This window comes from Microtus pennsylvanicus, chromosome 9 (genome assembly GCF_037038515.1).
Source record: "Microtus pennsylvanicus isolate mMicPen1 chromosome 9, mMicPen1.hap1, whole genome shotgun sequence".
Lineage (NCBI taxonomy): Eukaryota > Metazoa > Chordata > Mammalia > Rodentia > Cricetidae > Microtus > Microtus pennsylvanicus.
The window spans coordinates 51923754-51946235 of NC_134587.1; the positions used below are offsets into that span (position 1 = coordinate 51923754).

A 22482-nucleotide genomic window follows, 5' to 3' on the forward strand; every position below is an offset into this window, starting at 1 on the left:
AAATGATATCTTTGCATCCTAATTGAAAACTCTGAATCCTTAAATTTGTTTATAGTGGAGAAGCTGTTCAACCCTAAACCACAGGTGGCAGTAGTAGTGTATTTTTCTGTTTTCTAGGCTGATTTTTACTTTTAGGTTAGTGTCAATTCTATAGACACTGTTGATAAGTCACCTGGCAAACCAATTCCCTGGACAGCATGTTATGTACTCCGGAAAACAAATCTCAGCATTTGATATGGAGATACACGATGGGTGTGTGCCAGAGCAGCGACTTACTTCGCTTTGTCAAAGTGAGATTTGTTTTTTTAACTCGGTGATGGTGATCAAAAGACTTGTTAGAATAGTAAGCTGTCATCCTTTGGGTCTGTGGTCACAGTGTGTCCATGACACATGTGTCTTAGAGCTGCTTCAACTACTGTTTTCTCTCTTTGTTTTTCTTTTCCTTCCTTCCTTCCTTCCTTCCTTCCTTCCTTCCTTCCTTCCTTCCTTTCTTCTCTCTCTGTCTCTCTCTGTCTCTGTCTCTCTCTCTCTCTCTCTCTCTCTTTGTTTTTTCGAGACAGGGTTTCTCTGTGGCTTTGGAGCCTGTCCTGGCACTAGCTCTGTAGACCAGGCTGGCCTCACCACCAACTGGCTTGAACTACTCTTTTTATTGGAAACAATCTATTTGAGGATAATTTTGAGGGAGAGACACAAAATTCCTCATTTGGATTTCCTTAGTTTCTTAATTTTTGACTTCTTTTAATTGATAGAACCATGGAATTTTAGATCTCTCTAAAAGCATTTCAGAGTTCTGTTAGTGTGTTCTCTATTTCCAATTCTTTCTTGTAGTGCTAAGATTTCCATGTTTTTTATTTTTCTTCTGAAAGACTAATTAGATAGGGGCTGGAGAGATGGTTAAGTGGTTAAGTGGTTAAGAGCACTGGCTGCTCTTCCTGAGATCCTGAGTTCGATTCCCAGCAAACACATGGTGGCTCACAACCATCTGTAATGAGATCTGGCGCCCTCTTCTGGAGTGCGGGCATACATAGAGGCATAATATTGTATACATAATAAAAAAAAAAGACTAATTGGTTGAAGAGATAGTTGAACTTCCCTTGAAATTTTGCCTATGTTTCCTTGAGACATAATCTGATAAAGATTTCTTTTTCTTTTTTTTCTTTCTTTTTTTTTTTATGGTTTTTCGTGACAGGGTTTCTCTGTGGCTTTGGAACCTGTCCTGGAACTAGCTCTTGTAGACCAGGCTGGTCTCGAACTCACAGAGATCCGCCTGCCTCTCTCTGCCTCCCGAGTGCTGGGATTAAAGGCGTGAGCCACCATCGCCTGGCCCTCTGATAAAGATTTATGAAAGCCCAGCAATTGGGAGGCAGAGGCAGGCAGACCTCTGAATTCGAGGCCAGCCTGATTTACAGAGTGAGTTCCAGGACAGGCTCCAAAGCTACAGAGAACCCTGTCTCAAAAAAAAAAAAAAAAAAAAAAAAAAGGAAGAAAGCATTCATTAACATCTATTTCAAAATAAAGTAGTGAGGCTCAATGTGGAGAGTTAACTGCGCCAGTTTTCACTTAACAGCCTCTAAGTCATGTGTTCGTATGAATCTTGAAGCATTATCACCTTGGAAGAACTAAAAGATTCAGTTTGACTATTTCAATAATAATGCATATTCGACTGGATCAGGTAAAATATTTTTCTTACTACAGTTTAATTCAGAGATGTGGTCTGAGCACCACTGTGTTACTTTAATGTATACTAAATAATGTTAAAAAGTAATGAGGCAGTACTCATTTGGATTGTTTTCCATCATTTCTTGATCAATTATTACCAAGATGTTTTAGACTTAATTTTGTTTTCTGTTTGAATTTCTTAAATGAAGTATGTCTCAGTGCTCTCATTAGCCGATTGCTTAGCTGCTGTGTTGGGCAGCAGCTTTTCAGCAGCTCCATTTTTTTAAAGTTTTTTTTTTTAAAGATTTATTTATTTTTATTATATGTACAATATTCTGTCTGCATGTATCCCTGTGGGCCAGAAGAGGGCACCAGATCTCATTACAGATGGTTATGAGCCACCATGTGGTTGCTGGGAATTAAACTCAGGAAGAGCAGCCAGTGCTCTTAACCTCTGAGCCATCTTGCCAGCACCCAGCAGCTCCATTCTTCTGCAAGAACTATATATTCAAGTTGTAGAACCAAGTCTGGTAACAAACAAGTATGATTCATCGCTACAAAAATGCAGAGTACTCAGATACAAATTAACATTTAAAAAAAAAAGAATAACATGGGTTCTTGGGAGCCCATAGACCATCTTGATCTAGGTAATCCCTTCCTGAGCCTTTCTTCCAATGTTACATCACAATTAAAACTAACAATCATATGGGGCTAGTAAGATGTCTCAGTAGTTAGGAGCAATTGCTTCTCTTCTAGAGAATCAAAGTTCGGTTCCTCGTACAATTGTCGGGGTTCAAATTTCGTCTGACTGTGGGCACCTGCACCTACACACAAACACACACATGTATATATAATTGAAAATAAAATAAAAATTTAACAAAGAGGTTGTCTTATTTACTTTCCTTAGGCAAATCTGTCTTTAGGAGTTGTGATTTGGCAATGCAATTTTGTAGATTGGTTTTCTTTCAACCTGATTTTCACTGAGATAGTAATGAAGTGTGGATAGGAGAACCATATCCTCCTGTGGCTTAGGAATACCCTTTCTTAGTGTGAATAACCTTTTAGTGTAAGTCAGTTACTATGTTGTTAAAAACTAGGGATTTAGCTGGGCGGTGGTGCTGCCTGTCTTTAACTCAACACTGGGGAGGCAGAGGTAGGCAGATCTCTGAGTTGGAAGCCATCCTGGTCTACAGAGGGAGTTCTAGGACAGCCAGGACTACACAGAGAAACCCTGTCTTGAAAAAAAAGTTAGGAATTTACTCCTTACCTTTGACTAACTGCTAACTAGAACTCATTCTGTAGAGTTTGTTGGCGGAAGAAATGCCACATGACAGTAACAGTTGGGAGTTACTGCATCAGAACCTAGTTTGGGTGGTGAGGAAACGTCTTCAGCATTGGAGGCTCTGTCCTAAGAGCTCTATAATTATCTTGGGGTTTGAGAGTTCATGTCCGATACAAACATGTTCCATGAAACTTATAGCTTAGTTATAAGAAATTTATAACCTTATCTTTTGATTTTAATGCCTGGGTTTTATGTTTCTGATGAAGTCTTTAAACAAATTCTTTAGTTGCGTCAAATGATTTTAGCCCAGTTTTTGAAGCCTATTTTTTTTTCCTTCCGTGTTGATACTGTACCCTTTAAATCTGCTTTGTCCTTTCAGTCCCTCCACCGAGATGCCTTTTCAACAGGATAATAAACCACCTGGGGGAACCCCCTACTGACACCCATTTAAAGGGCTTTGTTTTTTGGAAGTGCTGCTAGTTCTGCAAGCCCAGGAGGAAGGATTTTGGTTGAATGGTATGAGAGGCAAAGAGCTGGGACTGGAGCCCTGGCTCTCAACCTCCCTAAGGCCGCTCCCACCCATCATAAAATTATTGTCACTATTTCATAGCAATTCGCTACTATAGATACCTGTGTTTTATACTTAGGTGACCCCTTTGAAAAGGTCATTTGAGCTCTAGAAGTGTTGTAACCCACAGGTTGAGAAATGCAGAACTGGCATGTAACTGAATAAAGATCTTGGCTATCTAACTTTGTCATGTCCCTTCTCTGAATTTCAGTATTCCCCTTTAATAATAGCTAACTTGTAGTGTTTACTTTATCCTTATAACCCTGTGAGCCATGGGCTCCGTTATCCCTGTTCTACAGGGGCCTGGGCCTAGGGAGGTAACTCATCTGGTAAGGGCTCTTGCCTGCCAAGGCTGAGAACTCTGGAAGCTGCCCCTGCAAGTGATGGACCTCTGACGTCTACACACACTTGCTCATGTACAATGCACAATAATGTTAAAGAAGAAAACCAACTTTGAAGTGCAGAGACTAAACCCCCACTCCATTTCACAGTGACATACTAATAATTTATTTTTTAGAATATATATATGCACTTTTTATATATTTTGTCTCTGAAATTGCCTGATGGTGTATCAGGATTAGGGACAAGGTCAGTGAAGTGCCAAGCTTAATGTTTACCCCAAAACAGATGACTGAGAATGCAGAGTACTTATCTTTGTTGAGAAAGTCCAGAATCTAGCTCCTACAGGTGAGAGTCACAAAGAGCCACTCTGAGTTGCAAGCAACTATTTTTTCTTCTTTGCATGATGTATTTAACAAGTGATTGGCTAGAAGATTTTATCGCTACTAAAGGAACAATAATTCCTGTTAAATCAGATGGGTGAGCACTCAGGAAAGAAGGGGTTTTGAATTGCTGATGTTCCTGTACAATATACATGAAATTGCTGTTTCATGAATAAAAGAAGAGTTGATTGGAAATCTCAATCCTTTGCTGTTATCAGTCAGTCTACAAAACAGAAGAGAGGGAAATTGAGAAATGTGGGGCCAGCAGTGTTTTAACACGTGTGTTGAAGCTAAATACTGAAAGTTCGATGAGTCCTGAAACTAGAACAAAGAAAGTTTCTGATTAGAAATTTTGTTCTCCTTATAATTTAAAAAAGACTAGATAGATATTCTAGGTTAAGGAGAATGGTCAATAAGCTTCTGACTGCTTGACTGGATTTAAGAAGGAAAGGAGGCCTTTATCCCCTACTACCTTTTTCATACCTGGTACACAAAAGCTGGTTATGTGAAAAGGGAGATCCAGTGCAAGGATATTGATGTGGACCTTTGCAAATGGAAATATAAAAGCTAGTTGCTTAAGACTTGTATAATATAGAGGGTGATTTCCTAGCAAAAAGAAAAATAGTTTGAGAAATGATGGGCACTGTGGGCCATCAATTGCAATAGCAGTGTACTTTGAGCAGGACTATGATTCCAGAGAAGACCAGCCACATCCAAGGTGTTAGGAGAGGCCAAGGAAGGAGTTTATGCTTGGGTTCTGATTCTCACTCTGTCTCAAAGGTATGTATGTCTCTGTGGACACACCTATAAAATAAGACTAAATTCACTAATCCCGGAAATGATTTTCCAGCTTTTTGGTGGGAATGAATTGGGTAGAACAGGAAGCTGAGATTTAGGAAGTGTTGCATAAATCAAGTCCTCACATAAACCTATGGTCCTCACATCCCAGAGTTTCAGAGGATTATACCATTTAGTCATTCTTACATTTACATTGTTTCTATTTTTGTATTAGAAGGACTGGTTTTTATAAAGTTTGCATGGCCATGTGATTTACGTATAAATTCAGCCGTGTGATTTACGTATAAATTTGTAAGTCAACTTTGTTTACGATTAAAGTACTAATGTTAGGATAATTAGTAGTGAGTATAAATTTGAGAGAAATTCAAGATTTTTTTTAAAATGGGATCACTTTTCTTTCCATTTGTAACCTGTTTCTGCCACATTTTCTCTTTTGTGAGTTTCATTCACTGAGCCAAGTCCATAGTTAACTTGAGAGTTTTCCCTCATTACTTTTAAAGGGGTTTTTTACTGTAAAACTGCAATTGAGAAGAGTGCTGTCTTCTGAAGATCAAATGCCTTGCATTTGAGAACATCGATTCAATTAAAGAAAATTGCAAAACAGAAGGGAAACCTAAATACTGCAGATCTGTGAAAGGGAGCCCAGCAGGGAAGGGAAGGCATTGCCGTGGGGGAGGGGCAGAGTGGAGCGTGCAGCCCAGACTGGCATTTGAAATACTCATCAATCATTTTACTGGCACCAGGAAGCCAATCAGCCTTGGAGAAGAGAGCTTAATGAGTCACCTAATGTGGGAAAGTACAATTGTTTCCCCCCCCCCCCCCCAAATATTCTCTTTCTTGCTGATAAATCAAATCCTAAAGATAGTTGGGCTGCGAGATGTTCAGGATTCAAATGATTATGTTAGTCCCTGAAAATACTACTGTGTTGAAGTTCATTTAACATTTGAAGATAAAATGTTCTGTCTGCTGTGAGCCTTTTCAAAAATATTCTACATAAGTTTGCTTTTCACACATTTCTATTAATTAAAAGCTTAGGATTATGGGTAACTTGTAAAGTATTGTAACTTTATTCTACAACTTCTGGCTGGAGAAAACCTAGTTTTATAAATGTCTATGGGGCATGTTCTGGGGAGCAGTAGTTGGAATTGCTTGCATATAAATACAAGTTGGGAGGGCTCTGGTAGCTTGTATTTAGGTTTTAAACAGTGATTTCTGAGCTTGTGAATTCAATTACCGGTTGCTCTTTGGGTTTTAGGCATGAGTTCATTAGTAGTTCTCTGTTTTTAAGTCAGAAGATACAGTCACTGTTGAAACTACTGAGGAAATGCCGGTAATTCTACTTCCAAGCAATTGTTATTAAGTTTTTCTTCAAGTTCTAAGTTTTTTTTTGGGGGGGGGTGCCTGTTTTTGTGATCAAATGGTAAAAACCCTTCTGCTTTTTTTCTTTTATTCATTCATTGAGCATGTGTTTAATTTGAAACTTTTCCAGGCTATATGATACTTAGATAGTTAATAGTTTTTTACTTTTAAAACAGTAGCTCCTATACTATCTTGTGCTTTCTTTTATCTTGGCATTTGATTGCAGGCCATTCTGGAATTAGGAAGATTGACCTCATTGTTCTTTCACCAGTAATTGACTTAATTTATTCTGAGGTACCTCTGCTAACCAGGGCTGCAGGACTAATTCTTTAAAAAGAAATTCTTATGCTACAGATAGCATTGAGACATTGGTAGGCTATTTGCTTTGTTCTTATTTTTATCTATTTTTTGACTGATGAAGTAATTTCTAATATTTCTTTTTTTTTTTCCCTTTTTTCGAGACAGGGTTTTTCTGTAGCTTTGGACCCCTGTCCTGGAGCTTGCTCTGGCCTCGAACTCAGTTATATCATATTCCACAGTGTCTTCAGCATATATTGAAACCTACAACTGAGTGGGATTGGAAAATTAGACACACAGGGAGAAATTAAATGAATTTCCTTAGAAAATAGTTTTTTGTTTTTGTTTTTGTTTTTTTGTAAATTGCTGAATAGCTTGCTGATCCTGCCTGGAGTTATCTCAGAATAATTTAAAATGTACCCACAACCTTTTTTATTTGTTTTGTATAAACCAGGCTAGCTTCAAGCCTTCTGTGCTGGGATTAAGAGATGTGCCACAGTGCCTAGCACACTAAGAATCCCCCCTCCCCCAACAGGGTTTTTCTGTCTCTGTGTAGTCCTGGCTGTCCTGGACTGACTTTGTAGACCAGGCTGGCCTCAAACTCACAGAGATCCTCCTGCCTCTGCCTCCCAAGTGCCAGGATTAAAGGCGTGCACTACCGCCACCTGGCAACACTCAGAAATTTTTATAGGGATGGCTTCAGAATGGAAATAGGAACATTTTGGGATCATAGTTATCTATAAATTTTTATTCAGAGGCAAATTAAAGTCAAGGAATCTTGTAGTCATTTTTAAAGTTTTTGTTGGTTGAAAGTGAGCACTGATGTTTGCAGAGCATTGCTGTGCTTCTTTCTGACTGTCACAGGTCAACAGAACTTTAAGTTGCCAATAGTTAAAAAAATTATTTTTTTCCCTACAGTCTAACAAATTAGCTATAAAGCTCAGAACTTCTGTACTCTAAGTACTCTCAACTCTTTCCTTCTCGTTTTCTACCACTACTGACATTTTTTTCAGGGTTCTTATTTCTCACCCCCTTGATTCTATTTTGTTCAATGCCAATAATGAATCTTTTATAAAATAAATACAAGGTAATCCATTCAAAATTGTTTATTCTTCATTTACTTAGGATAAGTTAAAAACCATTTTCCTGTATATATAAACCCTCCTGTAAACTGCTTTGCCTTATCTATCTCTCTCTCTCTCTCTCTTTTTTGGTTTTTCGAGACAGGGTTTCTCGGTCACTTTAGAGGCTGTCCCGGAACTAGCTCTTTTAGACCAGGCTGGCTTTGCCTTATCTCTTATCAACCTTCTTGTACTTCTCAGAAAATATCTTTTTCATAAAAATGATTTTTTTTATAATACTTTTCTAATAAGAAAGTGAACAAGTCATCTGCTCTTTCCTTCAGCTATATGGAGTAGGTGTTTGCTTTTCATAATCTTGTTTGGTAATTGCCTCAAAACGACATTGAATCTAACTGAAGTATAAAAGCTTTTCTTAATTCCAAAAGAGATTAGGTAGAATCTCTTTTCTGTGTGCTGCCCTGCGTGAACACTGAAATAATTACAAGAGATACTCTTACATGCAAGAGAAGCTCAAAATAGACTCTAGAAATGTTATTTACTTGTTAGACATTTAAGATGTCAACTTGAAAGGGTTTAGGGTATGGTGGCATTTTACAGAGTGTCACTTTGTGTTATTTAGATTTGCTGAAAAGGTCTGTCTTTGCCATCTTAACATCAAAGAAAAGTTTTTAGCACAGTGGAGAAACAGAAGAAATATTTCAATACATTTTAGAAGTAACAAATATATATTTAGAATCTCTTTAAATATCATAAGAAAGAGCAGGAATTTTGGTAATAAGATTTTCTGGTTATACTTAGGCAGTGTAAAGTAAACATTAATATTTATAAAACTTCATGCCTGGTTCTGATTTCTAACTCAGTGAGGTAGGCTACCATGACCAGCAAATTCTCACATTTATTTAGTAAAATGAAGCTAGCCATACTTTGATAGAATAATTTATCATTAAGCTGTATGCTTATGTGTATGTGAATGAAGACGGTGTACAGTAGCAAAAGTAAAACCCTTGTTGCCAGTCCTAGCAGCCTGTGAGGATGCTATTGGTGGGGTAGGAGTAGCAATTTCAGTGCTGCAAAATTTGATATGTAATCTCATGAGCAATAGGTTTGCCTTGGCTAAATAAAGGAGTTTCCACATACTACCTTATTTTGTAGTCCAGTAGGAGTGGAGATTCTACAGATCTGTTACCATTATGTCTCCTCAAGACAAAACAGCAAAAACAAGGTAACTCAGATCTAACTCAAGGTTCACACTCTAGCACATCTAGTGATCATTGCAGCCGAATAGTTCCCTTCCCCACTGTTGGAGTCTCTAACAACTGTTCATTTCTACAAACATTTGTAATTTCTATTTAGAGGTTGGGTGGCATTATTTCAGTAAAGAGTTAATCATTTTACTTTAGGAATGCAATTCCCTAGTAATTTTTTAAATCTGTGTTTTAATCTGGGTTCTCTAGAGTAATAAAACTTAACAAAATGGATTTTTAAATGTAGAAAGGGGATTTATTGGAATGATTTACAGTCTGGAGGCCACCAATAATGGCTGGTTATGAAAAGAAAGTCCAAGAATCCAGTAGTTGCTCAGTCTAAGAGGCTGTCTTTGTAGACACTGGATCACAGAAAAGTAGGCTCTAATTCCAGTAAAGGAATGGATTTACCAGTAGGCAAAGAACAAAAACTTCCCTTTTTCATGTTCTTATATATAGACTTCCAGCAGAAAGTATGGCCCAGACTAAAGGTATGTCTTCCTGCCTCAAGATCTGGATTAGATCCTTTTCGTCAAGATGGCGCCGAAAGCGAAGAAGGAAGCTCCTGCCCCTCCCAAAGCCGAAGCTAAAGTGGAGGCCTTGAAAGCCAAGAAGGCAGTGCTGAAGGCGTCCACAGCCACAAAAAGAAGAAGGTCCGCACATGCCCACCTTTCGGCGTCCCAAGACCCTGCGGCTACGAAGGCAGCCTAAATACCCCCGGAAGAGCGCGCCCAGGAGGAACAAGCTTGACCACTATGCCATCATCAAATTCCCCCTGACCACCGAGTCAGCCATGAAGAAGATAGAAGACAACAACACACTTGTGTTCATTGTGGACGTCAAGGCCAACAAGCACCAGATCAAGCAGGCTGTGAAGAAACTCTATGACATCTATGTGGCCAAAGTCAACACCCTCGTAAGGCCCGATGGAGAGAAAAAGGCGAATGTTCGGTTGGCTCCTGATTATGATGCTCTGGATGTTGCCAACAAGATTGGAATCATCTAAACTGAGCCCAGCCGGCTAATTCTAAATATACACTTTTTCACCATAAAAAAAAAAAAATCTGGATTAGAAGTGGATCTCCCAGCACTTGAGAGGAGGATCTCTGTGAGTTCGAGGGCACACTACTCTACAAAGCTAGTTCCAGGACAGTGAAGGCTGCACAGAGAAACCCTGTCTTGAAAAACAAAATAAAAATAAAAAAAGTGGATCTTCCTACTTCAAATTAAGCAAAAATTCCTCACTGTGGTGTGCGTTCCACTTTTGTATTTTAGTTATTTCCAGATGTAGTCAAGTTGACAACCAATAATAGCCGTCATAATCTTTAACTAAAGTTAACCAGTTTATTGAATCCAACCTGCTGAAAACCAGTTTGCCACATGTCCAATTTACTTATATCTGGTTCATTAATCAGTTGGCGGAATCTACTTTGTAGAATTTACAGTTATTAATTTCCTTAATTGTTGTTCTGTGATTTCCCTTTCTCCATTTTCCTTCCTGTGTTCTCATTCTCTCTAGCGAAAACTGGTTGTATCTGTTGCCCAGATCACAGAGTCCTCCCAAAACCAACTTGGAGTCCGAGTCCTGTATGTGAAAACAAAGAGCCATTATTTTACACAAGTCTGCAAACTCGGATTCTCTGTGTGTCCTGCTATTGGAGTGATATGAGAGCTCCAAGCTCAGTTAAAGTTGGGTTTTTATAATAGCAAAGGTGGTGAGGAATTTCTAAGATTCAGGACTCCTGATTGGCTGACATTTGTCTGGGGGTGTCCTGACGAAAAGCAATGGGTGTGTCCTGGCAGGTGATCCTATCTACAACAATTGGAATGTTAGGAATTTCCTTTGGATGGTCTGTGACTGAGACTCAGACCTCTGTTGAGCTTGTCATGGCTGGGTCCTACAGTATCTATCCTCCAGCAAAGGCCTCTCTTTCTGTCCCAGTTCTCTCCAGCAAATTGAACGTTCTTGAAAGTACTATAACTTTAATCTTTTATTTTGAACTTTTGAGGAATCAAAATTATGGGGCAGGCAGATTGCTCCATGAGTGAGAATTGTTATAAACCGGCAAATCTAGAGGTTGGAATTACCGCATGGATGGGTTTGGGAGAAATGAAGCCACATATGTAAAGTTCCTGATATCCTACAGTGGTAGGACCATACTAAGTGTACTCAGTGTTCTTTTTGTCTCTTCCCCCTTCCCTTTTCTCTCTCCTCCACTTCTCCCCTACCTCTCTCATTTTCCTTCTTTCCTTCCTTGTGCTCTTCTTCCTTTCTCACTCTTCTTTTTTTCAGGTTTTTTTGAAGTTCTTCTTCTCAAGGCTCAACTCCCCTCAAGGGCTTTCTTTCCTGTGGGCTCTAATACAGTAACAAGTGACGAAGTGGTCAAGACTGGTTTGTGGATCATCCAGACTAGCAGCTCAACCTGTGGGTCTTGACTCCTTTGGGGCTCTGATGACCCTTTCTCTGATGACCTTTCACAGAAAACACAGATATTTACATTGTGATTCATAACAATAACAAAATAACAGTTATGAAGTATCAACAAAAGTAATTTTATGGTTGGGGTTTACCCCAACACAAGGAACTGTATTAAAAGGGTCACAGCATTAGCAAGGTTGAGAACAACTGATCAAGACTCTTCAATTCAATTTGCACAAATGAAATGCTTAGAGAGTGAGTGGAGTGTTTGGTGCCAGGGCATGTGTGTGGAAGTTGGAGGACAGTTTATGGAGTCCATCTCTCCTTCCACTATATGGTTCCTGAGAGTCTGGTGGCAAAAGCCCTTGCTCACTGAACAATCTCCAGCCCTAAAGCATCTTCTAGCTTGAACTTATGTTGTAGAATTGCCTTTTCTTCCTACCCTACTCTTTGGAACCGGATTTCTCCACCACTTTTTTTGTAGCCCTTTATTCTCAATTACTGGTGTGAAACTGTAATTACAAGTCTTAGGAGAGCAGACTGCAGCTTTAGCAGCAAAGCAAGGTCCCCGGAGGTTCAATTAAGGAACATACTCCTTCCTTTAATACCTAGGAAGCCAGGCTTCTCCAGCCCCACTCGGAGCTTTTCCCTGAGTTCCCCTTAATAAAGGGAAGGAATAAGATAGTGTTGGATACTGAGAACCAGGTGTTACTCATGTAATCCTTTCTACATTTTTCTTTGAAAGATGATACAAGCCCATATTGAAAGATGATACAAGCCCATATTGAAGATGAATGAACTGAGACTTAGAGTTGAAAATAATATTTCTCATACACCTATTCCAGTATATTAGTCCCCCTCCCAATTCCGGGGAATTAATTGAATTCTGCATACAAAGCGTGCCCTCTTAGCCAGTATTTTTCCAAACTTCAGTCTTGTATCAGTATCATTGTTTGTTTATTTATTTATTAGTTTTTTAAGACAGGGTTTCTCTGTGTAATAGCTTTGGCTGTCCTGGAACTTGCTTTGTAGACCAGGCTAGCCTCAAACTCACTGAGATCCGCCTGCCTCTGCCTCCCAAGTGCTGGGATTAAACATGTGCACTACCACCGCCACTGCCTGGTCCAATATCAAATTTCATGATTGTATAATATCTTCTTTTGTTTAATATTTTAAATGTTAAATAGCAGTTGTTTGAAGAACCCAACTTTTTAAAAACATTTATCTATTTTCTATTTTTTTTTTTGTTCTTGTGTGCATTAGTGTTTTGCCTATTCTAAGGGTGTCGGGGTCCCTGGAGCTATAGTTACAGACATTCGTGATCTGCCATGTGGGTCCTGGGAGTTGAATCCAGATCCTCTGGAAGAATAGTCAGTGCTCTTAACCACTGAGCTATCTTTCCGGCTCACATTTTTCTATTTGTTATGTGTGTATGTGCATGCCTGAGTTCATGGCACAATATTTGTGTGGAGGTCAGAGGATAACATTTGAGAGTTGGTTCTCTGTACTAGACAAGTTCCTGCTGTTTTAGAATTTGGTATGAGGCAGGCTGGCTTCAAACCCACAGAACTCTGCCCACTGTAAGGAGTCTTTCTGTGTCCCACCAGCCAACTCCCACATAATAATATGGACACTACTCATTAATTATAAAAGCTCAACCTTTAGCTTAGGCTTTTCCCCATCTAGGTTTTATATCTTAACACATATTTTTAAATCTATGTTCTACCATGTGGCTTTTTACCTTTCATTCTATACCACCGATTTGTTCTGCCGCTCCTGGCACCACCTCTGCCTGCCTAGACTCATCCCAGTTCCTCTTTTTGCTCGGAAGACCCACCTATTTTCCCTGCCTGACTACTGGTCTTTTAGCTTTTTATTAAACCAGTCACAGTGGCACATCTTTACGAAGTGTAATCAAATGTTGCGCAATGCCCACCTTTGCTTCCTTAATGCTGTGACTAAGGCATTCTGACTAGCTACCACAACTTTTTCAGAAGAACTTGTGCAGCCCTCAAAGTTATTTGTCCAAATATGGAACACTAAGGTTAAATTCAATAAAAACAAAAATTGTGTTAAATTCTAGCCATAGAATTTAAAGCCTTAAAGTCACCGAGCTCCTCCTGCCTCTATCTCCCAAGTGCGGGGATTAAAGGTGTGCCTCACCATCCAGCCACTGAATGTAATTTTTATATCAAGTACAATTAAAAAGCATTGCTTTATAATTTATAATTGCTATAAATTTAATTGCTATCTTAGTGTATTTTGTTAGAGACAGTAAATAGGTACCTGATATAACTGCCATGATTAGAATCTAGATTATAATTTGATTAGAAAAACTATTATGGGGCTGGAGAGATGGCTTAACAGTTAAGAACACTGCTCTACCAGAGGACAGGGGTTGGATTCCTAGCACTCACATGACAGCTCATAACTTTCTGTAACTCCAAAGGATCCTCTTCTGCCCTTCTTTAACAACAAGCACATAACTGGTGCACAGACTTATGTACAGGCAAAACACCCATATACATTAAATAAATAAATAAATCCTTTAAAAAGTCTATTAATATGTATAGGTGTTTTCCTATATGCCTGTGTGTCTCTCAAGCCCAGAAGAAGACATTGGATAATGGATGGTTGTGAGTTGCCATATGGATTCTGGGATTTGGAGGTGATTGTTTATATTTTTATTTCTTAATTTTTAAATTTGTTTTGTTTTGGTTTTTGAGACAGGTTTCTCTGTGTGGCCCTGGCTGTCCTGGAACTTACATGTAGACCAAGCTGGCCTCAGACCCGAAGATCTGCCTGCCTCTGCCTTCCCAGTGCTGTGATTAAAGGCTTGTATCACCACCTCATGGTGTATTTTATTTTTAAAGTTTCTGAATAATTAAGAGAAAAGTATGTCCTATTGTCATGTTTTCTTAATTTGATTTTGTATTTTGACAGTTTCTTCAAATACAAAGGGAAGAATTTCATAACCTTGTTTTAAAAAGTTTGTTGTACATGCACAAGAAGGTTTCCAGCCTGGATAATAATAATTATTATAAAAGCCAGAAGAGGGGGTTGGAGCCCTGGCAATGGAGTTACAGATGGTTATAAACCATGTGAGTGCTCTGCAAGAGCAGCAGGTACTCTTAGCCACAGAGCCATCTGTTCAGGCCCCCTCCTTTTTAAAATACTGAGAATTTTAGGCTCTTTTTACATAACCTAGGTGTCTTGAAACTCAACTACATAATATGAACTAGGCCCACATCTGCCTATGACTCTTGAGTTCTGAGACCAAAGACATGCATCACCACACAATACTTAGTCTGAGTTGTAGACCAAGGTTTCAAATCTCTCTCTTTCTCTCGCTCTGTCTCTGTCTCTCTCTGTCTCTCTGTCTCTCTCTCTCTCTCTGTCTCTCTGTCTCTGTCTCTCTCTCTCTGTCTCTCTCTCTCTCTCTGTCTCTCTCTCTCTCTCTCTCTCTCTCTCTCTCTCTCTCTCGGATTTTCAGAGACAGGGTTTCTCTGTGTAAGAGCCCTGGCCCTGGCTGTCCTGGAACTCAACCTGTAGACCAGGCTGGCTTTGAACTCACAGAGATCTGCCTGCCTCTGCTGGGATTATAGGCATGCATTCTCTCTTTTTACATTGTTTTTGAGACAGGGTCTCGATGTGACCCTGGGTATTCTGAAACGCACTGTGTAGAATAGGCTGGCCTCCAGTTCACAGATCCCCTGTCTAAGGCGTGTGGATGTGTGACAGTGAAGGAGTGCTAGTGGTTTAGTTTCACCAGCTGCTTTTTTTAAAAACATTTTTTATTGATTTTTATTGAGCTCTACATTTTTCTCTGCTCCCCTCCCTGCCTCTCCTCTCCCCCTTCAATCCTCCCCCACTTTCCCCATTTTCTCCCAATTTACTCAGGAGATCTTGTCTTTTTATACTTTCTACTTCCCGTGTAGATTATATCTATGTAAGTCTCTCAGTGTCCGCATTGTTGTCTAGGTTCTCTGGGAGTGTGGTTTGTAGGCTGGCTTTCTTTGCGTTATGTTTAAAAACCACCTATGAGTGAGTACATGTGATAATTGTCTTTCTGTGTCTGGGTTACCTCACTCAAAATAATGTTTTCTAGCTCCATCCATTTTCCTGCAAAATTCATGCTGTCGTTATTTTTTTCTGCTGGTAGTACTCCATTGTGTAAATGTACCACATTTTTCTTATCCATTCGTTGATCTAGGGGCATTTAGGTTGTTTCCAGGTTCTGGCTATGACAAACAAAGCTGCTGTGAACATAGTTGGCCACATGTCCTTGTAGCACAATTGGGCATCCTTTGGATATTATACCCAAAAGTGGTATTGCTGGGTCTTGAGGAAGGATGTTTCCTAATTTTCTGAGAAATTGCCACACTGACATCCAAAGGAACTGTACCAGCTTGCATTCCCACCAGCAATGCAGAAGTGTTTCCCCTTTCCCCACAACCTCTCCAGCATAAGTTGTCATCAATGTTTTTGATCTTGGCCATTCTTACAGTTGTATGATGGAATCTCAGAGTTGTTTTGATTTGCATTTCTCTGCAAAATTTTCCTGCAAAATTCATGCTGTCGTTATTTTTTTTCTGCTGGTAGTACTCCATTGTGTAAATGTACCACATTTTTCTTATCCATTCGTCGATCTAGGGGCATTTAGGTTGTTTCCCGGTTCTGGCTATGACAAACAAAGATACTATGAACACAGTTGAGCTAAGGATGTTGAACATTTCCTTAAGTGTCTTTTAGCCATTTTAGATTTATCTATTGAGAGTTCTCTGTTTAGGTCTGTACTCCATTTTTTTATTGGATTATGTGATCTGTTGGTGTCCAATTTCTTGAGTTCCTTGTATATTTTGGAGATCAGACCTCTGTCTGATGTAGGGTTAGTGAAGATCTTTTCCCATTCTGTAGGCTGTCGTTTTGTCTTGTTGACAGTGTCCTTTGCTTTACAGAAGCTTTTTAGTTTCAGGAGGTCCCATTTATTAATTGTTTCTCTCAGTGTCTGTGCTGCTGGGGTTCTATTTAGGAAGTGGTCTCCTGTGCCAATGCATTCAAGTGTACTTCCCACTTTCTCTTATAAGGTTCAGTGTGGCTGGCTTTATGTTGAGGTCTTTGATCCATTTGGACTTGAGTTTTGTGCATGGTGATAGATATGGGTCTATTTTCATTCTTCTACATGTTGATATCCAGTTATGCCAGCACCACTTGTTAAATATGCTTTCTTTTTTCCATTTGATATTTTTTGCTTCTTTATCAAAGATCGGGTGTTCGGGGCTGGAGAGATGGCTCAGAGGTTAAGAGCACTGCCTGTTCTTCCAGAGTTCCTGAGTTCAATTCCCAGCAACCACATGGTCGTTCACAACCTTCTATGATGAGATATAGTGCCCTCTTCTGACATGCAGGTATACATGCAGACAGATACTGTATACATAATAAATAAATAAATAAATCTTTAAAAAAAAATCAGAGCCGGGCGGTGGTGGCGCATGCCTTTAATCCCAGCACTCGGGAAGCAGAGGCAGGCGGATCTCTGTGAGTTCGAGACCAGCCTGGTCTACAAGAGCTAGTTCCAGGACAGGAACCAAAAGCTACAAAGAAACCCTGTCTCGAAAAATCAAAAAAAAAAAAAAAAAAAGAGATCAGGTGTTCCAATATGTGTGGATTGATATCTGGGTCCTCTTTTTTTTTTTAAAAGTTTATTTGGTGTGTATACAGTGTTTTGCCTACACGTATGCCTGCAGGCCAGAAGAGGGCACCAGATCTCATTACGAATTGTTAAGAGCTGGAAGAGCAGCTCTTAACTGCTGAGCCATCTCTCCAGCCTGATACCCGGGTCTTCTTTTCGGTTCCATTGGTCCTCCCAGGTTGATTTTTTTTTTTTATTTTTTAGATTTATTTATTTATTATGTATACAGTATTCTCAGTATTCTGTCTACAGGCCAGAAGATAGCACCAGATCTCATTACAGATGGTTGTGAGCCACCACCATGTGGTTGCTGGGAATTGAACTCAGGACCTTTGGAAGAGCAGGCAGTGCTCTTAACCGCTGAGCCATCTCTCCAGCCCCTGATTTTTTTTTTAAAGATTTATTTATTATGTACACAGTGTTCAGCCTCCATGTATGTCTGTAGGCCAGAAGAGGGCACCAGATCTCATTACAGATGGTTGTGAGCCACCATGTGGTTGCTGGGAATTGAACTCAGGACCTCCTGAAGCGCAGCCATTGCTCTTAACCTCTGAGCATCTCTCCAGCCCGTCCCAGGCTGATCTTGATCTGGTCCTTCTGTGTCTAATTATTGGTGGCTGGGATTGTAGATGTGTTCCACTGTGCCCAGTTTATACAATGTCAAGGATCAGAGAACATGTATGTTAAGCAACCACTGTAACAACTGAACTGTATCCCCAGCCATAATCTGTGATAATCTTAAGTAAACTCACCCTGTATGATATTTGTTCAAATTCCTGTTTTGCTTATTTTGCTTTCTTTTGGGGACATAATTGATAACATTAAAACCCCAAGTATTAAATAAATTTTAATTTTCCATATTCCAGTGGACACTGACATTCTTTTGTTCTTGCTGTGATGATGTTTATTGAGCCCCTACTTTGTGCTAAAAGATGTGCCTAGCCCTCTCACTCCAGCTGTAGCTCTGGCACATGCTCTTATCTTCATTTCTGTACTAATGTGATGAAATGGAAATCCAGAGAGGGGCCTGTGCAGTAGGTAATTGTTAGAACTAGGATTTATTATGTACGAGGCCACCCTAGTATCCAGGACAGGCTCCAACGCTACAGAGAAACCCTATCTCGATAAACCAAACCAAACCAAACAACAACAACAAAAAACTAGGTTTTAAAACAAAATTAATTTTTGAGTCTAATTTGGGATGTGGGAGTGTTATTAGAAATTGAACCCAGTATTTTGCTCACCTAGGCAAAAACTGAGTCACACACCCCTGCCTGAAGTCTAAATCCTCTCATATTATATGGTATTTGATTTTTAATATTTTGAGTCAGCTTGGAGTAATTAAAAAACTAATAATTCTTTTTCCCCCTTTTGTCTTCTCTTTAGGTTTCTGTCAGGATGAATTGGCAGAACTTGATCCAGGCACTAGTAAGTTCTAAATGTTCCCTGATGTTTGTCGGTAAGAAAAGGTGTGGCTGTGCTGGGTGTTTAACTTTGGCATCTTTGATGTTGTTATTTGAAGAATGTATCTTCTCTTAACAGTAAGGATGATAATCTTTCTTGTGACATTTTCGTTTTCATTTTCTAGTACTGTTTGATGGCCAGATCTATGCATTTAATAAAAAGTTGTTTTCTGAAAATTTTGTTTAAAACAGACCCCCCCCCCTTGCTCAGTTCTCCATCCTCCTGTGAAACTAGCAGCAAACAGTGTAGCATTTGTACATTCGCAACTGTATATTCAAAACTATCAACCTTAGCTCACTCCCTCCTCTTCCTTCATTTTTCCAAGACACAGGGTCTCTCTACGTAGCAATGGCTGGGCTGGAACTTACTGGTAGACCAGGCTGGCCTTGAACTCACTGAGATCCTCTTTCCTTTTCCTATGCCTCCTGGGTACTGGGATTAAAAGTGTGAGCCAGTATACTGAGCAAAAACATTTGAAGTAGTAATTGTCATAGTTTATTTAAAGGAGTTATATTACTTATTTTGTCATTGCTGTAACAAAAGAAGCTTATTGAGGGATATGCCAGTCTTTGGTTACAGTTTTATGGTCCAGTTCCTTATGACAGAAGTGATAGTGGCTGCTGGAGCAGATCTGGTTTTGCAGCAGGAGTGTGAAGCAGTCATACTTATGTCTGTATTCAGGAAGGAGATGAGACAGGAATGCTAGTGCTCAGTGCTCTTTGTACATTTATTGAGTTTGGGTCCCCAGCATGTTGGATTGTGCTGCCCACATTAAGGGTTGGTTTACTCTCAGTTAAAGCCTTCTGTAAATGTCCTCTCAGACATGCAGAGGTTTGTCCCTTAAGTGGTTATGATTATAAATCTCTCAAGTTAGCAATGAAGGTCAACTATCACAGTCAAGGTCAAGCATTACAGAGGCCAGATTGTTTTCTCCCCTGTTCCTTCTTTCCTCTTTTTCTGTCCTTCTCTCCCTTCCATTTTCTCCTTTCCCCTCCCTCCTCTATCTTTCCCTTCTCTTTCCCTCCTGTTCTCTCCTCCCTTCTGTTCTCTTCCTCCTTCCCTCCTCTTCATTTTTCTCCCTCCCTCCTTCCCTCCCTCCCTCCCTCCCTCCCTCCCTCCCTCCCTCCCTCCCTCCCTCCCTCCCTTCCTCTGTGTGTGTGTGTGTGTGTGTGTATATATATATACACATACCTGTGTTTGGGCAGGTATGGACGCACATGGCTGTACCTGCACTTGCAGGCCAATTGGTTGCAATTTGCTATTTGCTACTCACATAATGATAATAGTAATAATAATTATTATTATTGTACCTTTATAATAATGATAATTATTACTATAGGAATTCTCACTGATCCTGTTTTTCAAGACTCTGTAAGTTTTGATAAAAACTATTTAAATTTCCTGTGCTCCCAATTTGTGGCATGAAATATTCTAGGACATGGTTATAGTTGTTACAGAAATAAAACATGAGTGTCTGCTGTGTATTAACTTTATTTTGCTATATGTTAAGAGGTCACATGATAATTTAGATTTAATATTTATGAGACAGTCTAGTTCTAGAACTTTTAAAGGGTCCTGGGGCTAACTGACCAGTATGTTATTAAGTAAATAATGAAGCTTATCTTTCACCCATGAGCTAATATCATCCCTGAGAATATGGACCTTTTTATATATTTTTCCCCTATACCTTAAAATAAGTATTCATTCATATATGTTCAACTATTACTTTATTGTCAAGCAAAATAAGTCCATGATATTTATCAAATGGCAGGGAATTAGATTTGCTTTTTAAAAAAACATTAATTAATTGTGTCTATAGGGGGTTGTGCATGCCACAACATGCATGTGGCTATCAGAGGACAACTTGTGGGACTTAGTTAGTTCTCGCCTTCTACCATGTGTATCCAAGGGATCAAACTTAGGTTTGGCAGCTCAGCAGTCCTAGCCATGGCTCTTTGAAATTCACAAAAGTCAGAATCGGTTTTATATTATGACCACACACTTAGGGTCAGCACACTGTTTTGACTCTTGTCATTTTCTTATGTTTAACCTTGGGAGGAAGAAGAGCTAACTTCAGTTATTTTCTTGAGTCATGGTCCTGTCATAGAACACCTTGTCATCACTTAGGAGGTACTAAGAAATTCTGCAAGCAGACTTTTATGTGACTATGCAGAAAGCATACCAAATAATTTAAAGCTGAATGAAACACTGCTTTTCTTTGCTCCAGGCCCATTTCTTAGCCTCAGATTGCACAAATGATTAACTTTAGTTCTTGCCTTCACATATTAGGAATATATTAAAGATACTTGGAAAGATAGTTTTCAGACTTCGAAATAGCATCCAATTCTGCATTTACTAAAAGCTCATGCCATTTATTGAGAGATTGTGGATTAAGTAATCCTACTTCTGTTACATATTTGCTTTCTTACTGAATATGCTGGTTTTTACAGACTTCTCCATTTCGTGAGAGTAGACATGATTTTTTGGGTTTTTTTGCTTTGTTTTGTTTTGAAACCTGGTCTTACTGTGTAACAGATCTGACTGTCTTGAATTATAGAGCAGTCTGGCCTTGAATTCACAGAGATCCGCCCGCCTCTTCCTCCTCAGTGCTGGGATTAAAGGCGTGCACCACCAGAACCTGGCAAGTAAACATGATTTTATATATAACTGTAGAATGGGAGTGACCTAAAATGACTTTTCTTTTAAAGGTACTTTAAAATGTACTTCGTGTATATGGGTAATATTCTCAGTTCCTAGATTATTTTTCTGAAGCTAGTACTTTTCTTTTGCTCTTTGTCTTTGAAAAACATGTAAGGATCTAATTATAATCTATTGACAAAAGTAAAATTATGATCTCAGTCTGTATTAGTTTTGGGCCTTGACTCTGTCAAATTAAGAAGCTGTAAGATTGAGATGGGTGGGCCTGGAGAGATGACTCAGAGGTTAAGAACACTGATTGCTCTTCTGGTCTTCTGGAGGTCCTAAGTTCAGTTCCTAGCAACCACATGATGACTCAGACCTTTTTTTTTTTTGTTTTGTTTTGTTTTTCGAGACAGGGTTTCTCTGTGGTTTTGGAGCCTGTCCTGGAACTAGCTCTTGTAGACCAGGCTGGTCTCGAACTCACAGAGATCCACCTGCCTCTGCCTCCTGAGTGCTGGGATTAAAGGCGTGCGCCACCACCGCCCGGCTCTCAGACCTTTTTGTAATGAGATCTGGTGCCCTCTTCTGGCATGCAGGCAGAATACTGTATACATAATAAATAAATCTTAAAAAATAAAATTGAGATGGACTGTGTATTTGATTGTGATGTTTTATTTTCCTTTTTTTTTAAAGACGGGGTCTCTCTTTGTACCCTAAATTGTCTTGAATTCACTATGTAGTACAGTCTGGCCTCAAATTCAAAAGTAATCCTTCCCCTTCCCCGGAATACTTGGATTATAGGTGTGTCCTACCAGGTTTAGCCTGATGATAATGATGGTGGTAGTGATGGTGATGATAATGATTATGATGTTATTATGATTTGTTTTTATTTTTAATTATGTGTATGCATCTGTGTATACCTGCATGTCAGTGTGGGTGGCCATGAAGGTCAGTTGAATCCCTTGGAGTAGCTAGAATACTTATAGGCGATTGTGAGTCACCTCACGTGGGTGCTGAATATTTAACTCAGGTTCTCTGTAAAAGTAGGAAGCATCTAAATCATCTTACCAGGCCCCTGATTAGTATTGTTGATACAGCAGTTTCTGTGGATTCTAACTAGAAGGAATATTTTCTATGTTACTATCTTTACATATTAGATTGAGAATATTAGAGCTTTCTCTTTATTGTATCTCTGGAATTTAGGGATGCTAATGTTTTCCCACTATGAATTCCTAGTGGGAAAAGTCAGTTTCTAT

The 22482-nt window shown here is 39.3% G+C and overlaps 1 protein-coding gene across 3 annotated transcripts in view; it reads left to right on the forward strand.

The window, feature by feature from the left end:
• Nr6a1 (nuclear receptor subfamily 6 group A member 1) overlaps positions 1 to 22482 on the forward strand; it is a 169401-nt gene that overhangs the window by 5133 nt on the left and 141786 nt on the right. For all 3 annotated transcript variants that reach the window (XM_075986056.1, XM_075986057.1, XM_075986058.1), the window contains exon 2: positions 18509 to 18550. In XM_075986056.1, the coding sequence (XP_075842171.1) occupies positions 18509 to 18550 (42 nt within the window). The remainder of the gene's footprint in view (positions 1 to 18508; positions 18551 to 22482) is intronic.